Source organism: Mustela nivalis (genome assembly GCF_964662115.1).
Source record: "Mustela nivalis genome assembly, chromosome: 6".
NCBI lineage: Eukaryota > Metazoa > Chordata > Mammalia > Carnivora > Mustelidae > Mustela > Mustela nivalis.
This window is the reverse complement of record NC_139025.1, coordinates 44,235,204-44,255,656: the sequence shown is the minus strand read 5'-3', so window position 1 is coordinate 44,255,656 and position 20,453 is coordinate 44,235,204. Positions and strand designations below refer to the sequence as shown.

General features: G+C 41.5%; 1 protein-coding gene across 5 annotated transcripts in view; it reads left to right on the top strand.

The window, feature by feature from the left end:
* Positions 1-20,453, top strand: part of FBXO34 (F-box protein 34) — a 132,376-nt gene that overhangs the window by 29,768 nt on the left and 82,155 nt on the right. The window contains exon 1 of one of the 5 annotated variants that reach the window (XM_082735069.1): positions 17,852-18,015. The exons of 1 other annotated variant lie outside the window; for it this stretch is intronic. Coding sequence is in view for 1 of the 4 variants with exons in the window: in XM_082735067.1 (XP_082591193.1) it covers positions 17,867-18,015 (149 nt within the window). In the remaining 3 variants the exon portion in view is untranslated. Of the gene's footprint in view, positions 1-17,851; positions 18,016-18,159; positions 18,490-20,453 lie in introns of those variants that run through there. 3 more of the 5 variants (XM_082735067.1, XM_082735070.1, XM_082735071.1) reach the window with 3 other exon arrangements.

Below are 20,453 nucleotides of genomic sequence, written 5' to 3'. Positions count from 1 at the left end.
GGGTCCAATCTTCGTCAGCTGATTCCCAGCTGACCCTTCGATACTTTGAGCTTGTCTAACCCAGCTCAGTCTACATCAGCTGACCCCAAAGCACATGAGCAAATCTAGGCAAGATCAGTAGCCCTGCCCAGATCAGCTGACCCCTAGGTAACCTTGAGACATGTGAACAAACGCATCTGAGGTCAGCAGACCTACTCATTGCCTCCCTTTTAAAAAAAATCAGCCAATTCCCAACTGACTCACAGTTTAATTGTCAACAAGATTCAGCTGGACAAGGCCAGCATTCCCCACGCACCCGCTATGCTCAAGGACCAGGCTCTACATTGAAGAGATGTTCACATGGCCCAATACTCCTGCCATAGGGAGGAAAGCTCCATCCAGCACCCAACATCCCCTAAGATTCTCATTCTGAATAACAGCACCTTGAAGGGCCTCTGTGTTATCCAACATTTCACCACTATGTGCAGGAGTAGTTTGAATGTCATACATTCCTTGCTCACAGGTGGACTGCACAGTCTTGAAATGTGAAGACCTTGAAAATACCACTTGCTTCTTCCTTAGTTTTTAAAGGTAAAGTTAACAAAGTTAAGTTGAAACCCATTGTGGGTTCAGTAACCCCTATAGTATCCCTTCTCTCCCCCACCCACCCCTACCCACCCCCACTGCCACACACATGCAGAGGCCAATCAGGTATAAACCATGAGGGGAGCTGAGAATGTTTTTTTGTGACCTTTGTGGGCAGGACAAGGCCTCTAGGTTCTCAGAATTAAATATTTATTTAAGAAAGGGAGCATGATTGACCAGTGTCTTACGGTCTCCCTTCCCCACCTCCATTAAGGTCTGTGCCTGTTGCTAACAACTATTTGGTTCTGGGCTGTATGCTCACCAGTGTTCCCTGTCCTCCCAGCAGTGGCCTGGCATATTTTTTTCTTTAAATAAAATTTCATTTATTTATTTGAGAGTTAGACATAGTGACAGAGATAGCAAGAGAGAGAGCACAAGCAGGAAGGAGAGGAAGAAGCAGTCTCCCCGCCAAGCAGGAAGCCTGATTCAGGGCTCTATCCTAGGACCCTGGGATCATGACCTGAGCGGAAGGCAGAGGCTTAACTAACTGAGCCACCCAGGTGCTCCAGAGTCTCAGCATCCTGAAGAGGTCAAAGTAATAGCCATGATGCTCCATGTTACATTGGTCCTGGAGACACTGTGCCAAGTGGTGGCAGCACAGACAGGAGACAGCAGATCAGACCCAGATCTTCATGGATTGTTGTGGGAAATGATGTATTTATATTCATAGTCATATTTTTAACTATTAAAATTTAACTTTAGGGGCACCTGGGTGGCTCAGTGGGTTAAAGTCTCTGCCTTCGGCTCAGGTCATGATCCCAGCGTCCTGGGATTGAGCCCTGCATTGGGCTCTCTGCTCAGCAGGGAGCCTGCTTCCCCCTCTCTCTCTGCCTGTCTCTCTGCCTGCTTGTGATCTCTGTCAAATGAATAGATAAAATCTTTAAAAAAAAATAAAAGCTTACTTTAGATAAAGAAAAAGAATTGGCCACTGGAGTTTGTGCCCTTCTGTAGAAAGATAAACCAAGTTTTTGACAAGCTTAGCTTGGTTCAGTAAGAATAGAAAAGGGTACGTGCTGTATGATTTCAGCCACAGGACATTCTGGAAAAGGCAAAACTGTGGATGCAATGACGAGATCAGTGATTGCTAGGGACTGGGGGGAGGGATGGATAGGTGGAGCACAGAGGATTTTAGAGCTATGTATTCTGTATATACTACAATGGTGCATACATGTTATTATACTTTGTCAAAGCCCATAGAACTATAACATCAAGAGTGAACCCTGAGTGAACTATGGACTCTGGGTGATAGGTCCATGGAAGTTTATCACTTGTAATAAATGTATCACTTTGGCGTTCCATGTTAATAATGAGGCTGTTGTATATGTGTGAGAACATGGGCTATATAGGAGCTTTCTGTACTTTCTGTTTGATTTTGCTGTGAACCTAAAACTGATCTACAAAACAAAGTTTATTAATTAAAAAAAATCTTTAAACTACAGAGAAGTTGCAAGTACAATGCAGATAACATTTGATCTTGAACTATTTAGGAGTAAGTTCTTTTTTTTTTAATTTTTATTTTTTATAAACATATAATATATTATTAGCCCCAGGGGTACAGGTCTGTGAATTGCCAGGTTTACACACTTCACAGCACTCACCATAGCACATACCTTCCCCAATGTCCATAACCCCACCCCCCTTCTCCTAACCCCCCTCCCCCCAGCAACCCTCAGTTTGTTTTGTGAGATTAAGAGTCACTTATGGTTTGTCTCCTTCCCAATCCCATCTTGTTTAATTTATTCTTTTCCTACCCCCTTAACCCCCCATGTTGCATCTCCACTTCCTCATATCAGGGAGATCATATGATAGTTGTCTTTCTAGGAGCAAGTTCTTAACCTGTTGCCCCACACCCACAAATACTTAGGGGGTATATGGAGGACATTCTACTACATAATCCAGATATCACCTTCAAAATCAAGAAATTAACATTGATAATACTACCTACTCCTGAGACTCCATGAAATTTTATCATTTGTCCCTATAATATCCTTTATAATTCAGGAAAAGAAAAAAAAAGGATTTAGAGGCCTTGAATCAACTTTGAAGGATGTCACATTTGAGGAAAAATAATCAGAAATATTAAAAATGGAGACCACTAATAAAGGACTGAACATTTCCATCTCTCTTCTTGGGCTTAAAATAAAGATTCTGAGAAAGGAACTAAATGAAGAAAAAACTGTTTAAAAGAAGTCAAGCTGATGATTGACATTATAAGATTCATTCTTTAGAAGATGCATCAGAACACATAAGATTGCAAGTAGCTACAACCAAAACAGCCTTCAAAATACATGACAAGAGTGAAAATCAACTTTAGAAACACTAAAAGATGCGTTGAATAAGAGATCTGATATTGGCGCCTGGGTGGCTCAGTGGGTTAAAGCCTCTGCTTTCGGCCCAGGTCATGATCCCAGGGTCCTGGGATCGAGCCCCGCATCGGGCTCTCTGCTCGGCAGGGAGCCTGCTTCCTCCTCTCTCTCTCGCTCTACCTGCTTCTCTGCCTACTTGTGATCTCTGTCTGTCAAATAAATAATAAATAAAATCTTTAAAAAAAAAAAAAAGAGATCTGATATTTGGGAAAGCTTAAAACTGTACTCACAAAAACTCCTGAAGAATAGAAGGGAGAGTAACCAAATGAATCCAACAGAAAGAAAAAGTCAGAAAATGCTCAAGTGCACATGGGACAGGCGCTAAATCGTAAAGAACATTGCAGCAAGCCTCTGGTGAGTATGTGCTGAAGATGGGACATGGGGCTGCCCTTCTTGGAGAAGAGAGCAGAGATGGTGGGAACTTGAATCTGGATATAGTGACTGCATTAGAAAATGACCACCTCCTAGAAGATGAATGAAAGGAGAAGATGAATGAAGAAATGAACTGAAACAGCTGAGTCAAATATTTATTTAAAATCTCTCAAGGAAAAAAAAAACCCAAATGTCCACTAAATTAACTAAAGGGGATAATTAATGCATTGAAAGATCATGTTAGAAATCTCCAAATGAGTGTCATTGCATTTAGGGGGGAAAAAAAACTGAAAGGGAGAGGTCAGAGCTCTGGCAGAAATTTCTTCCTGAGTTGCATCAAGAAAATGAAATAAATTTTCACCAAATAAACAATGTGGAGAGAATTTACCCTGTGAAGATAGAGGAGAACCTTTTAAAACAGATGTGAAGATCACCCATGAGTATGTAGAGTGGAACACCTATAAAATAGAAACAAAAATTCTTCCAGAAAAATTCCAGAGAATTTCTGATTTACAAAACCTAGTTTACTTCCCCATGAAAGAAAGGCTCATACTAATGGTTGTTGAGAGCTCAGCTGGCAGAGATTAAACCTTGATAATATAAGAAGAGAAATATATGCATTGAGAAATTTGGGGGAAAATCCTTATGTTCCTTACATTCCAAATGAGGTGTTTGGAGAGGCCTGAGATCACTAGGAATCCTTTTGATGACCAGATTCCTTAGGAAGAAGAACCATTTGTGATGTTGTGGAGATCCACGGTCCCAAGTTCTATATGGACTTGATGCCATTCTCATGGAGTCAGGATTCCAGAAAAAGGATTCTTCCATCAGATCAATTCCATCAACACAGATCCCTTAAAGGAGAAAGACAGAGCTTGTCCTCGTACTCCTCACACTGACAGAAGCTCAAGATCTTTTTTATTGTTGTTCAGTATCTACCTGAACTGGGAGACTCTGACCCAGGTAATTTCTCTCTTATCCTCCTGTTAGGGGTGGGTTGTTGTAGAAGGGACAGAGGGAAATTCTTGTGAAGTAGGTTCCCCGCTTTTCCCCTTATTCTGGAAAGTGAGGCTGAAGGTTCTCAGGAATCCCTTCTACCCTCCTCCTAGGGACTTCTGACTCCAGGACATCTTCTGTTGGCAACAAGGCTAGACTCAGTCTCTTGTCCATGTAGCCTAAAAACAATGTGAATCACCTTCTGAAATGAACCTCCATTCCTTAACCCTACTTCTGAAGACCCAAGACTACAGCATGGTGCTTTTTTTCACTCAACTACAGTAAATCAGATTTTTTTTCTTTTAAGTGATTATACAGTGACTCAAATGGAAACTTGATAGGATTATAAATTCTTGGGATAATGTATGACAGTTATAGATTTTTTAAATGTGATCTTGAAAATTAGTTGCATAGTTAGTAGTCCAGTGTTTTTGTTTTTATTAATAAGTTCAGTAAAATAAATCAGAAACACATGATGTTTTATCTTCTAAAATAAACTTTTTTGGGGACACCTGGGTGACTCAGTTGGTTGGGCATCGAACTCTTGGTTTCAGTTCAGGTCATGATCTCGAGGTTGTGAGATCCCATCTGCCTAGGGCTCCCTGCTCAGTTTGAATCTGCTTGATTCTTGCCCCCCTCCCACTCCCTCCTCCTCTGCTCCTTTCCTGGCTTGTACACTCTCACTCTCTCTCCCTTGCTCTCAAATACATAAATAAATAAAATCTTTAAAGAAAACAAAATAAACTTCTTCCCTCTTTTGGTTTTGTTGTTTACTTGATTAAACAGTAGCTTGAATGAAACTTAATAGGAGTATAATTCTTAGATAGCTTTTCTAAACATATACTACATAAGGTGCGAACCTTGTTGTGGTGCCTCTGAGGCTCCTTTGGTTAAGCCTCTGACTCTTGATTTCAATTAAGGTCATGACCTCAATGTTGTGAGATTGAGTGCCACATCTGGCTTGCACTAGGCAGGGAGTCTACTTAACAGTCTCTCTTTCCCCTTTCCTCTGCCCTTACCCCTCTAAAAAAAGGTGTGTATCTTGTTAGTAAACTATTTCCATCTTCTTTGATTTCTAGATAATGTATCATGTTTTGTGTTGCTAGTTAAGTGATTTTGAATTTTCGCTCATTTATCTTCTCTGCTATATGTTCAGTGATTATACAATTGCTCAGATAAAAGCTCAGTAGGATTATAATTCAAAGGATAGTGTTTTTTAAATGTAGTTTATTTAAAAATGACTTTTACAGGTGAATTTTTTTCTTTCTATTCTATTTCTAGAGGATATTAGCATAATATTTCAGCTGTTTCTGTTTGAAAAGTCTCCCGTAACATGTACTCTTCTTACAGTGGTCACAACCAGAGACCAGCAATAAACTCAAAGTTTATTTCTATATACCGAACACTGAAGTTACTCTCGTTATAAGACTGATATGTCTAAGTAAATTTTTATTTCAAAAATGAGCTAATTTTAAGTATTATTAGTAAAGTAGAAAAAAATAATAATTCTATTTATGAGACTGATATTTTAAAATAAATTTTGGTTTTTAAGAACAGTGGAACAAGCGAAAGCTGATGAATGATAAATCACTGATGTTAGTTTTTCCTTATATTCTCTGAGGAATTGAATCTGTGATGTGTAAAAAGACTAGGAATATAATGTATTGCTTTCTTACCCCTTCACTATAACTTCCTCACCCCAAAGGTGGTGCTGGAATGGGCACCCAGAAGCTCCTGAGAGCTGACTGCACACACCTCTTCCCATTAGCTCCACATTAGCTAAACTTGGCTTTGGTGGGAGTATTTGAGCCACAACAAAGGCACACACACTAGCTAGTCAGAGCTCCAGGAGTAATCCAACCTCATCCCCAAGAGTCAATTTACCAACATATCTTAACCTTCCCTGTGCATCAAGATCACAAATGCCTCGTGTCCTCTTCCCAGAGACTACGATTTAGTGGGTCTGGGCTAGTACCTAGACATCCAACTGTTCAAAAGCTTTCTAAATAATTTTAATGTGTGCCAAGCTTCAGAACCACTGCCTGTAAATACTTTCAATCAGACTTTGATCTGTTTATTGTGGAAGAGACCTTTAGATGTTACCTTCATAATGATTCAAGGAAAAATAAATTGACCTCATTAAGTTATGAGTTCTTATCTTCTGGGGCTTCTCTCCCCCCAGGCAGTAAACAACAGTAAGTAAAAAAGATTATAGACTGTCTGGCACAGAGCTACAGGCATTTCATAGCTGGAAATCCCTCCTGAGTATATTTGGGTGTTACTAGCTCTTCTTACCATGGGGTACTTAATAATGATCACAGAATGGTCTCTTTAGATTGGATGCTGCTTTTGACATAGGTCTCTGGCACTAACTCATTTGAAATAAGTGGCGGGACTTCTTTTTCTCATAATATTTTTATACCTAGGCAAAATAAAATGTTTGAATTATTATTCAGCTTTTCATTTAGAGCTTTGCTGAGTAAACAGAGAGGAACAACATATTTGAAATTTATATGAAGCATAGGGGTCAAGAATTGGGTACTTGATGTGATGACCAAAGACAATGGCTTTGCCACAGCTCCATTAAAGACACATAATAGAATCATGTTGGTTTCTCTATATGTATGCCTTGGCTCCTAGCATTCTCCACTGCGCTGGGTCATTGAGTGGTACCGCTCTGTAACAGGTTAGCCATATATTTCTGTGCTTTCTTTCTGTACAGATCTGGAGGTTATGGAACCAACCACAAATTCATTAATGCAATTTAGTAATTTTCTAGAAGATTCACATCATTTATCTCAGACATCGGTGTGCCAAATTGCAGTCCAGTCCAGGATAAGGTTGAATGTGTTAACTTGGGCCATCAAGCTCTCTAGAGAGAACCTGTAAGTCATTTCACGTGAGCCTTTGGAAAGACCAGCAAGATCCATTCCAACAGCATCCCGGCTACAAAGACTAGTTCTAAACAACTCAGAAAAGGATCGCAGAGCTGTGACTGTTGAAGAGTGTCATGTGCTTTAAATTAGTTTCACTTATTAAAGTTGACAAGTTTGGTCATTCAAATATCATTGCATTTGATGAAAAGGTAACTTTCCCTCTGAATGTTTTGACATAGTCACCAAACTCTTCTCAGAGATCATCTATTCTCTGATTCACTAAATCTTTAGCATGGGTCCTTAAAGAGCTCACAAAGTAAGAAGGTAAGGTCTGTATATAAATCACATTAAAATGTCTAAAGTGCGAGATGGCTGGCTGGTTCAGTAGGTGAAACTTTTTTTTTTTTTTTTTAAGATATATTTATTTGAGAGAGAAACAGCAAGAGCAGGGGTAGGGGTTATGGGAGAGGGAGAAGAGTCTTTAAGCAGACTCCCCACTGAGCACAGAGCCAGCCAATGTGGGACTCATTCTCATGACCTGAGATCACAACCTAAGCTGAAACCAAGAGTCAGATTTTTAACCAACTTTGCCACTCAGGCACCCAAAGGAACATGTGACTTTTGATCTCGAGACGGTGAGTTCGAGCCCCATGTTGGGTGTAGAAATTACTTAAAAACAAAATCTTTAAAAAATAAAGTAGGGATGCCTGGTGACTCACTGTTACGCATCTAACTTTGGCTCCAGTCATGATCTCACGGTCCTGGAATGGAGCCCCTCTTCCGGCTCTGCATTCAGCAGGGAGTCCGCTGGTCTCTCTCCTGCTACCGCTGCCCCTGTTCAAGCTCTCCCTCAAATGAATAAAATCTTTAAATATAAAATGTCAATTTAATAGCAAAAGTGCAGCAAAGTACCATGAGATGATATGCGATGGGGGTGAATAATTCTGTTTACTTTTAGGGAAGAATATTACAATATTCTGATGATATTGTGGTAGGTGGATAACCTGTTTGTGTGAACTATGGTGTTCACCTCTTCTCTGGACAGCTTGATAGCTACCCATGTATAAGAACAAGCGTGGAAGCATAAAAAATGAAAATGACCAATTTCATTCATTTTATGGTTTGTGTAGCTTTTTGAAGGAAGGAAGCCTCAGCTGATAATTTTGGAGCTTGAAAAACATCTCTTTTTCTGTGATGTTCCAACAGGGCTTCTATTATCAGAGCACAACTTCCTCCTCAAAGCAGGAGATTGGGAATCAGAAATGACAATAACACGTATGTAAAAACACAGTGAGGACATGTTTGAGACGTGTTTAGTGAACTTAACTGTTACCACACGTATGGATCACACGTGGGTTTTATTCAGAGTGGAGGCTGAGAGCCTCGCTGAGCCTAGAAATGTAAAAAAAAAAGGCAATGCACGCTGCCATGTGAAAGTAGCCTCTGAGTAGCAGAGAATGAAGGAAATGACTTAAGGGGAGAGGGCTCAGACCTGCACTCAGGATGCGGAGGCTTGAGTGGGAGTACGTGAGGATCAGGAGAGCCTCACCGAGAGGAGTCCGTGATCTTCAGCTAGTGATGCCTGACAAAGTCAAGCTGTTTGCTAAGAAAGTCAAGATACATGGGAGGAGGAGGAGGCACAGAGAGGAGAGAAGGAACGCCTACAAAAGCTAGAGAGGTGTAGCAACAGCAAAAGCAACATATGGTAAAAGCCGTGGGAGCAATGAAGCCTTAAGGATCTTGGAATCAGAGTGTGGAAATGCAGACTTTAGAGTAGCTCTGAACAAGGAGGAACAGTCAGATGCCCCTTCCTTTTACAGGGTCATCACTCTACCACCTTGAAGGCACACGCTGGCTTTGTTGAGGGGAGGGACATCAAGAAAAAGGACAAGACAGGTTTATTTTTTTAAAAGGAGAATTTATTTGAGAGCGAGCATGAGAGAGAGAGAGAGAGAGAGAGAGAGAGCGCGCATGAGTAGGGGGGAGGGGCAGAGGGAGAAGCAGGCTCTCCACTGAGCAGGGAGTGCTCTGTGGAGCTTGATCCCAGGACCCTGGGATCATGACCTGAGCCAAAAGCAGCTACTTAAATGCCTAAACCACCAGGTGTCCCAATGTACTTTAACAATACATACATGTATTACTTTTCAGATCTTGCCGGAGGTGTCTTGCTGGAGGCACGCATACACACAAAAATTACACATAGCTCAGCAGTCTCAGAAGGGGGCAAGAGGGGAGGTGTGGTGAGAAATCAGTGGGATTCCGTTAGAGCAACAGTAAACTATAGAGTGGAGGGACAGAAAGCATGCGGTGGGCATTCAAAAGAAGCCCAACCACTGTACACATTTCCAGGGAAAATCCAGTTTGAATACACTACTTAAATGATAAATGATTTTTGCAAGGAAATGCTGGTAACTGAGCTCTGTACTTTTTGATAAGCATCTTTGGTATTTCAGAGCAAGACTGGGCATGAAAAGCATAGCTATACTTGGTAGAAAATGTCAGCAAATCATAAAACTGCAGAAAAAGTTACTGGCTTTCTTAAGAAACTCAATTCTGAGCAAAATCGATCCCCTGGACCAGGTTAGCAAAGCTGATATAACTAGGTTATTTTAGCCTGGCTGTCTCTCCTCTGCTATAGCAGGAGCCTGTGAATTAGGGATATAGAACTTAGGAAGAATAAGGACAGACTGGCTAGTCCTAGGAAGACAAGCTCCCTCAAATTAAATTTCAGTGGTTGGAAAATGTCATTTTCTTAAAGATTTCAAGGTGTCATAAAAATTCTCTTCCTTTATTTAAAGAATTCAAATATATTCATTGAAAAAGATTTTGTTCCCACTGATTTTTATTTACTTCTGATATCATTAGTTTGATTACTCTGAGAGCATGGTAAAATAAAATTATTTTATAACAGACTATTGTAAAGCTTGTTCCCAAAGAAGTAGGTTAATGTCTTCACCTGCCCATTTTATTTCCTATACAGGCTCGCCAAATTTATATGTGTGTGCATGTATAGTGAATGAAGATGTTTTCAGTTACTTTCCTATAAAATAAATGACTTAGATGGTTACAACATTGATTATCTTACATAACAAGGGGACTCAAGGGTAAGTCAGAGGTGCAGTGATGACCTCAAGGATGTGGGTTACTTATAGCTTTCTGCTTGGCCATTCTCTTATGCTCTCTTCAGCTAACAACTCTCATGGTCCCCAGACAGAAACTATAGTTCTAGACACTGCACACAGACATAATGACATCTAGCCGCACAGAAGGGACTCTTTCTTGCCATTTTTCAACAAACAGATCAAGGACCTATTGAAAATATGAAAGATAGAAGGATGAGTTATCTGGTATTACCCAGAGAATGCTCGTTCCTGTCTAAATGCCAAGAGATAATACAAATATCCTTATAACCAATTGGTAATCTAGAAAATATAATCAAGAATAGTGTGTGTTGAAGCACCCAAATCGTGACTGGTAGGTTGGTTGGGTTCTATAGGTCTCTGACGTTCTTACTTTTGGTTCTGTTCTTGAAGCACCACCTTCGATTCTCCCTTAACTCAGGTCCTGTTTATGATGTGTAAGACTTTCTACTCTTGTAATTTTTGTCATCCACTGATGTTAAACACTTGCATCCTGAGTTAATTGTTTGGGGAGAAATAGTATGAATATTTTGATTAATTCAACAGCCATCTATTGAGTACCTTTTTTTTTTTTTTTTAAGATTTTATTTATTTGACAGACAGATCACAAGTAGGCAGAGAGGCAGGCAGAGAGAGGAAGGGAAGCAGGCTCCCCGCTGAGCAGAGAGCCTGATTCAGGGCTTGATGATCATGACCTGAGCCAAAGGCAGAGGCTTAATCCACTGAGCCACCCAGGCACCCCTAATAAGTACCTTTCATCAGGCATAAGCACTATGAAGGAAAGTGACAAAGCTGAAATACCATAGTTAGAAAGCTGAGGAAGCAACATCTCAGCCAAGAAAAGGGGGAGAATGGAGAGAGATTGAGGGAGGGGACATGTCTGATTATATAATGGGGTGTAGGAAGGAGTTCTGATTTTATGCTAAGGTCAGCCAGAAGAACTGATGGACTTGGGGATGCTGTGTGTGTGTGTGTGTGTGTGTGTGTGTGTGTGTGTGTGTGTGTGATGAATTGTTTTCCTTTTGCCTGTTGTGTTTTTGTACTTGGAATTTAGCATAATTCTTGGCTAGGTTTAATTTCTTCTGTGCTATAATAATTTGTGGGATATGCAAACCTTCATTCTCTTTTTGTGATTTTTTCCCCCCTTTCTCTTTCTTAAGGCAGCATTGTTATTCCGCTTTCAATCTCCCAAGCAGAGTTTAGACCTCCTTGTTCTCTCAGAAGCCCTGCCCTCTAGCTTTAGACCTGATGTAGCTTTAGACCTGATGTTCCCACATGAGTGGCTTCAGGCTATAGGTCTATGGCCTTATCTGGATATAAGACTTTTGGTCTTACTCCACGGGCTACGGAGAGAACATCTCCTGGGGAAAATTTCACTAGGAAAACTCTTCTAGGAGCAGTGAAAATTTCACTAGGAAAACTCTATTTTTTTTCTGCCCCACTTTCAAAAACGTCTTCTAGCTCTCATAACTGCTGGAATTAAACCATTCTTAATATAGATCACTGCTGTCCTTGCAGAAAATTAGTTCTAGGATTTAAAAGAGATCATTGAACCATTACTTATTGAGTAACTTCTGTCAGACACTGGGCTTAGCATTAGAATATGGTAATGAATAAAGTCCAGTCTCCATTCTTTTGAAGCTGCCCGCCTGCAGGGGATTATAATAATAATTATTAAAAAAATAGTGTAAATTGTGTAACACAATTTTTGAAAGGATGGCTAGAGACATCCTGGTTTGAAGAGGCTCTACCCACTTCCTCATGTCACCCCAAAGGAAAATAAAATCTAAGGAAAAATTAGACTTGATAGGGACATGATTCCCCAGCTTACCTCCTTCTTTCCCTCAAGACCCTCCTGAATATAAATTCCAGTGTTTCCAGTGCTCTGTGGAGACTTCAAGCCAATACCTAAGATTGTGTCAGGGCTAAGCAATTGCAGAGAGAGGAGAAGAACCTTCTAGGCTGAGGGACTAGCAGGCCCAAAGTCCTCGAGATGGAACAGAGATTGCCTGATTTGATAGAGCTAACAAAATGCTTTCATTGTCTCTTGCTGAACTGCATGACTTGGATTCTATGGACTACATGGAGTTTAAATAGAAGAGCATCTAGAATATACTGTTTATGTATAGATTTCTAGTAAAAAGTCAAACGTTAAGAAGGGACTTGGAATCCCTTATGGCCGGGTATCAAATCTACCCACGTGTTAATTATGATGATCAGAATATGAAGTTTGGCGGGAGAATTGCCTCTTTTATATGCTTCAGGAAGTGGGATACACAGAAATTGCTGTGGACCATAGGGTTGGTGGTATAGAAACCGTCATCTGAAATGTCAAGGGTACTGAAAACAAGGAGAGCTTCTAAGGGCAATAGCACAGGGGAAGGAGAACTTGGGACCTTGACTGGGTTTTGCCATGGCATTTCACTGGAGGAGACTGTCACCACCCTGCATTTCTTTTACTTCCTTTCATAAGCATGCAGGGCATCATAAAGTAAGCTATTCTAAAGGACTTTTGTGGAGAAATTAAAATTATTTAAAAAATTATCTGTGTATCTATCAATACGTCTCCCCTCAGCCCTGCCCCATAAAGAGTCTCTTGGTTTTTAGCTTTTATCAGATTTTCATGGGGCCACAGACCCCCCCAAAAAAGGATAAGTAATAGGGTTTTCTGATTTCAATATTCAACTTTATGTATATCTCTCACAATCTACAACTCAATTGTGAGATACATTCATCTGTTGGCAGTTTGCTGCCTTTGTTCTTCTGTTTCTCCTTAGTTGTTCTTCAATGTATCATGAATGAAGTCATCTCTCATGACTGAGTAGCCTCTGTCCAGCTTCCCGGTACCACCTCCATGCTTCATACATGCATATGGGCTCAGAGCTTTAAGCATGCTCCAGTGACTTTTCCTTAGGCCTGTTTAAGTGAATGCCTTAACTTGGTGAACTTGAAAACACTTTCCCTTTTTTTTTCTTTTTTTGACAGAGAGCGAGGGAGAGAGAATGGGAGTAGGGGGAAGGGGTAGGGGTAGAGGAAGAGATGGAGAGAGAGAATCTTAAGCAAGTTGCATGCCTAGCATGGAGCCCGACACTGGGCTTGATCTCACGACCCTGAAGCCATGACCTGAGCTGAAATCAAGGGTCAGATGCCTAACCACTGAGCCACCCAGACAACCTTCTTTTTTGTAATTTAAACTTCATAATAATACAGTTAAGTAGGTAGGGAAAGGCATTCTAACACCCAGTGACCTAGTTCTATAGTGAAGATGGACCTAGAAGCAAAGTCTAATGGAGTCTGTCTCTGGCTTTCTTTTTTACTGCAGTGGAGGCTGTAGATTTGGTTAAGGATGAAGAGTTTGGGGGAATGGAGGGAGATGAGATGGTGTTTTTCTTTTAGAGGTAAGAGTGAGCTTGTTAAGGAATGGGTGGAAGGTTCTGAGTTTTATTTTATTTTATTTTATTTTATTATTATTATTTTTTTATCTGAGCAGAGAGGAATAATGAAACCAAATAATGAAACCAAAAATAACGAAACCAAATGGGGCTACAAACAGCCCCATTTGATTTAATATGTTTGATGGCTTGAGATAATTGTTTTAATAATTGCTAGAATAAACAAAGTTGTATACAACATATATTTAGGACTTTTCTGCCACTCTGCCATCTCAGGCCAACTTCATCTTGTTCCTCTTTCAGCTTCTTATCACTCACTGTGGCCTCACCATGCCACACTGTTGCCTTTTTTGGGGAACTCCCTTAGGAGAGTGTATCATAGGGTCTGTCACCTGATGGACTGCACTGGCTCTGGTAGCTGTGTTTTTGGGGATCATTCCCACTGTGTAAATGGAGAAAGAGAATCAAGGGAGCAACTAGCCTAAAATGGTTTCACTGCCCTCTGACTTAATCTTATTTCCCCCAAACTAGTCCTATTCGAAGTGTGGCCCACTGGCCAGCTTTAGGATGAGTCTGTGATAAGAACAGAAATTAAGGGGGTGCCTGAGTGGCTCAGTGGGTTAAAGCCTCTGCCTTTGGCTCAGGTCATGATCCCAAGGTCCTGGGATCGAGCCCTGCATTCGGGCTATCTGCTCAGTCGGGAACCTGCTTCCCTTCCTCTCTCTGCCTGCCTTTCTGCCTACTTGTCATACCTGTCTGTCAAACAAATAAATAAATAAAATCTTAAAAAAAAAAAAAAGAAAAGAAATTAAGAATGGGTGCCTGGATGGCTCAGTCAGTTAAATGTCTGACTCTTGATCTCAGCTCAGGTCTTGATCTCAGGGTTTCGAGTTCCAGCCCCATGTTGAGCTCCAGGCTAGTTATGGACATACTGAAAAAACAACAACAATAACAACAAAACTTTGTAGAACAGAAATGGAAAATAAGAGTTTTAGAAATTTTACTGGCAATTTGACAGAGTAATTTTCCATGTGCTGAGTTTAATAATAAAGAATTTGGGCTTTTATTTTGTCTTTTTTAATTTTCATTTTTTAGTAGTTTTATTATATTTTACAAAACAGTTCACAGTGTATTAAGAAAAAAAGCAAACTGGTCATTAACCACAGACAGTTTGAGAAATTAGACCACAGAGTCTCTAATAGGACTTTTGAAAATGAAGGTGTGCTCTCCACATACAAACCATTGTCATTTTAGTTTGATGATCTCTCTGTAATGCTTTGTCATTTCATTGTTTTTAACTCATCTGAAATTCCCCCAAACAGTACAGTGACATGGTGAAAATGCTGGAGTCTTTACTAAATTTGGCCCTATGCCACCTACAATCCTGGGCAAATGGTTTAAGTTTTCCAACCCTGGCCTCCTCATCTGTAATATGAAACCTCAGAGAGGTGTTTTTCAGATTAAACAAAAGAATGTATGTAATACACAGAATAGTATGGATCAAACATTGTCAATGCAATAAATGTTGGGTATTAATTAGCTGTAGTAAATACTATTATAAAGTGGTGATCATACTTATCTACCATCATGAGAAAAGTACAGATTAACATATTATAATTACTCATTAAACATGAAACCATATCAAGTACAAGATCTTTTGTTGGAATGAGGATATAATCTTTGTCCTCTAGCAGCTTAGAGTGCTGTGAAGAGTGTAAACCTGGCGATTCACAGACCTGTACCCCTGGGGATAAAAATATATGTTTATAAAAAATAAAAAAAAAAGAATCTAACAGAGGATATTAAATACATACATTGAAGATGTGTGTGGAGTAAAATCAAGGCCATCAGAGGAAAAAATGAAGGAAATCAATTATTTTGATTCCTCCAAGGAAGCAAAATGTTTAAACAGGACAGTATTTGCGATGAACCTGAAAGGATGGATTTACATTTTAGAACTTTGAATCAAATATAACACAGAGGGCGCCTGGGTGGCTCAGTGGGTTAAGCCGCTGCCTTCAGCTCAGGTCAAATATAACACAGAGTAGTTTCAAATGATCATGATATATGAGGCTAATACTGATCGGATATTAAATCAGACATTAAGTTTGATGTCAATATGTACAGTATGATTCCTTCCCAATTTTTAAAAAAATTATTTGTACAGGGATGCCTGGGTGGCTCAGTGGGTTGGGCCTCTGCCTTCGGCTTGGGTCACGATCTCAGGGTCCTGGGATTGAGTCCTGCGTGGGGCTCTTTGCTGGGTTGGGAGCCTGCTTTCCCTCTCTCTGCCTGTCTCTCTGCCTACCTGTGTTCTCTGTCAAATAAATAAAAATCTTAAAAAAATTATTTTACAGATAAAGGCCTAGGTGAAGAAATTAAATGATTATTTCTTGGAGGTGAGATTATGGGAAAATATTTGTTTTCTTTATTCTCTTAATTAAAAATTTTTTTGATATTTAAGTTTCTTTTTAAAGATTTTTATTTATTTGTCAGAGAGAGAGAGAGAGAGCACACAAGCAGGCAGAGTGGTAGGCAATGGCAGAGAGAGAAGCACTCGCCCTGCCATGCAAGGAACCTGATGCAGTACTAGATCCCAGGACCCTGAGATCATGACCTGAACCAAAGGCGGTGGCTTAACCCACTGAGCCATGCAGGCGTCCTGATATTTAAGATTTTATACATATGTATTTTATCAGAGTAGTTTTATAATTGGATGAAACTACTTTTTTATTTTTTATTTTATATTTTACAAAACTACTTTTTAAAGGGCTGGCTCAAATCAAAGCCGCTAGTTTAAGTATAACTTGGTACAACCTTTAAAAAATCATTTTGGCAGTTTGTATTAGTAACTATAAATGTATGGATACACTTTTACCTAATGATTCCATTTCTGACATTAATCTTAAAAAATCTACATTCATGAATGTCTTGTGATTTCTTTGTAATGGCAAAGAGAGGGGAATAAGTTATGTCCAAGAATAGAGAATTCAGTAAATTTTTCATGTCCAATTAATTTTATTCAGCTGTTAAAATGCTTATGAAGCTTACATAAAATATGAAAAACACTTATACATGTGAAAAAAGAGGACCCCCCAAATTGTGTGCACTTTATGATAACATTGTAAAATAAATACACACAGGACAAAAAGTCTAAGAGAAGATACACCAGATGCTGAGAGTGGCCATGTTTATATGAAAGGAATTTTTCTTTATTGTCCTCATGTTCTTTTTGTGTGTGTGTGTGTGTGTGTGTTTTGTTGTTGTCCTCATGTTCTACTATGCAGTTAAAATTATTTTTACAATGAAGGCAATGATCATTTTTTAAAAAATGATTTTATTTATTTGACAGACAGAGATCACAAGTAGGCAGAGAGGCAGGCAGAGAGAGAGGGGGGAAGCAGGCTCGCCGCTGAGCAAAGAGCCCTATGCGGGGCTCAATCCCAGGACCCTGGGATCGTAACCTGAGCTGAAGGCAGAGGCTTTAATCCATTGAGCTACCCAGGCATCCCAAGGCAATGATCATTTTAAAGCCTGGGTATAAAAAGTTTCCTCACTGGTACTCTGATTTGAAAGTACTAAATTAATTTATTATTACCTATTCTATATATTCCTTTATAATTTCGTGAGCTTCTACAGACCACATTTTGAGGTTGTCAATCTCAAAAGTTTATGTGCGGTAGTCCGGCCATGTTGAAATCCAGCCTTCCAAGCTGGTAGCAGAACTAAAATTGGAACCCGAGTCTACGAGGATATCTAATAGCATTTAGTACCATTTGTAGCTCCAGATTCACCCATGAGTGCTAATAAACTGGTCCTGGCTGCAGACTGAACACTGGCTATTGCTACCTTTTCTGGCTCGCCTGCGGGTTTGATTTCTTTCGCTACAGCACGTCCCCGAGCTTTCGCTCTTCTCCACCACTTGGGGGCCCGCAGTACTTCACCGTTTTTAAGTCCCTCAGTCTTTCCGTCCCCTGCGTCCGAAGTACCACAGAATGCCCGGCAGGAGTCGCTGCAACCCTCCCCCGGTACGGAGGCCCCTCCCCTGGCCAACCGTCGATTGGGCCGGCGCGTGACGTCACGCCGTTTTAGCCAAACAAATGGGTTTCGGGGCGAGCGTTGGGCTCTGCCGCGCCGTGCTGGGCGCTCGGTCCGCCTCAGCGGTGGGGAGCGAGCCAGGCCTGCAGCTGCCGCCGCCGCATCGGGGTGTGCAGCCCCGGGCCAGGCCCCGGCCGGGGCAGGAGCGCAGGTGGGTTGGGGCCGTGGTGGGGCGTGGCGTGAGGGCAGCGCGGTCGGGGTCCTGCGGCGGCGGCCACGGTGGCCGCTCCCCGCCCCCTCCCGCCTGCCTGCGCTCCCGGGGCGCGGGGCGGGTGGGGGCGGGGGCGCCGCCCGCGGGTCCCGGGCTCGCGGCGCGCTCGGGCGCGTCTGGGGCAGGGGCCGAGCGGCCCGCGCCTTCTCCCAGGCCGGCCTCAGCCAGCGCTCTGGCCGGGCGCTGAACGCCCCCACGGGCCACGGAAGGTCGAGCGGGCCGGCGGGCGACAGCCGGGTCCCCGGTCCAGGCTGAAGCCCCGGAGATCACGGATAGGCCGTGAGGAGGCGCTGGACCTGCTCTCTCAACCTCCGTGACCCGTGGCGGGTGAGAAAGTCGGGCTCTGGGTGGGGGTCGCGTCGCCCGGTCGCGCCCGCCTGGGCTTGCCACCCTGTCGGTTCCGCCCCGGCGCAGGTGAGCTGACGCCTGCCCTTAACCTTCCTCCGGGATTGGGCCGGACGGGGGCTCGGGAGCTTCTCTGGCCTCGGAGCAGGCGCGAGTCGACTGCGGGTCGGCCCCAGTCAGCCATGAGGTCATAGTGCTCTGGGTCCTCGTGTCTGTGACGTCAGAGGTTTCCAAGAGATGGGCTGTGATGTCACAGCAGGCCCGGGCTTGGACCTTGGCGCGCGGAAGGGCGGGGAAGACCGGGAGGGGAGAAGAAGGAAGTTCAGTCTTCTGTCGACGCCTGGAATCGCCGTGGATTTGAATCAAAAGTGGTTCGATACCAACATTTCATAGTTGTAATAGTTGTCAAGTTCTTTAACATCATTTCAAGCAAGTATTGTTGGTACAGTTCAATATAAGACACATTTGATATAGAAAAATCTAAGTCCGGAGGTTGGGGGGCGGGGGTCGAGTGTGCAACTGCCTTTCAGAAAGCTGAACTTAGAGTTTGATGGTTTGTGATTGGAATTGCTTTAAAAATGGAACCAGTTGGAGTGCTGATAATTCAGTTAGCCTGTCTCTCTTTAGCTTGGAATTATATCCGGTATCTGCTTGTTTGCATTTTTGTTAGAGTGGCTGGGAAAAGGGGGAGCAGATCCTAAATGAACTTTTTCTGTTGCGGAGGAGCTGGGAGGGAGATTTGATTAATCCAGTATTATTTTTAAGTAGCCATTACCTGACGATTTAATTGATTAAGTTGGGTTTGTCCTGTGCTATCATGGATAATTGAGGGTTTCCTATGGTTTTAACTCAACAAGCCGTTTTCTTGCTTTCCTACTAACACTGGGCTATGACAATAACATATCCCAGGATGGCTTGTCTGGACAAGTAACTAAAATTTTGTGTTTATTGCTTTCAAATATGAAACTAACAATTTCATTAAAGTTCCTTGTCTGTGAATACTGTGAGTCGCTTGCCATTACTAACCCTTTTCAGGTATTTCAACATATCAATATAATTTTTTCCTCTCTGTAGGATCATTTAAATAGAATCTAGTTTGAAAGGTAGTTGCCTTAAAATTGAAACATAATTACAATTTAGGGTCCTTAGCAGGAAGTTTGGGTAGGAGTCCTCAGTCCTTCCTTGTTGACTTTGACTTGAAATGGTAGTTTTTTGTTGCTAATACTTCCTCTTCTCCATTTGCTCTTTAAAAGTGATCGATAAGAGATTGTCTCTATGTATTTTGCACCAGCATGCTGGTGGAAGTTATGCTGTGTCCATTGACACAGGTAATGAAAGCAAAAATTTACCCTCATTAATACTGTTGGATTTGACTGAAAGTTCACCAAAGAAGGCTTTCTTTCTTTCTTTTTTTTTTTTTTTTAAGATTTTATTTATTTGACAGAGATCATAAGTAGGCAGAGAGGCAGGCAGAGAGAGAGGAGGAAGATGCGGGGCTTGATCCCAGGACCCTGAGATCATGATCTGAGCTGAAGGCAGAGGCTTTAACTGACTGAGACACCTAGGCGCCCCGAAGGCTTTCTTTTAAATCTCATTTTGATCCTCACTCACTATACCTTGGAAATTTGACAGCATTGTGTGTACCACTGAAAGTTGTTGTTTTTTTCTTTTAAGAAATTAGGAGTTATATGTTAATATGTTGTTTGAAGGCTCTGAAGACAAAATTTGAGTGTTTGGATCCTCATAACTGATAGTTACAGAGTTAAGGCAAAACTGCTGATAGTGAGGGCTTTAGTCAGCCTACTCCAAGAGGAAAGGATCATGGCAAGATACTATGTAATGAAATTGAAGGAGGTTCAGAAGGACACTTGCTTGTGTCTTTTCCAAATAACCTTTCTGGGGCAGGCTATGCGGCTCTGTGTAAATTAAATGTACTTGTGTATATGGGAAGGGATGAAAGTCCAACTAAATGTGAGTTGAAAGACATATAAATGATGATAATAAAATAACCACTCCCTGGCAGTGCTTTTTTC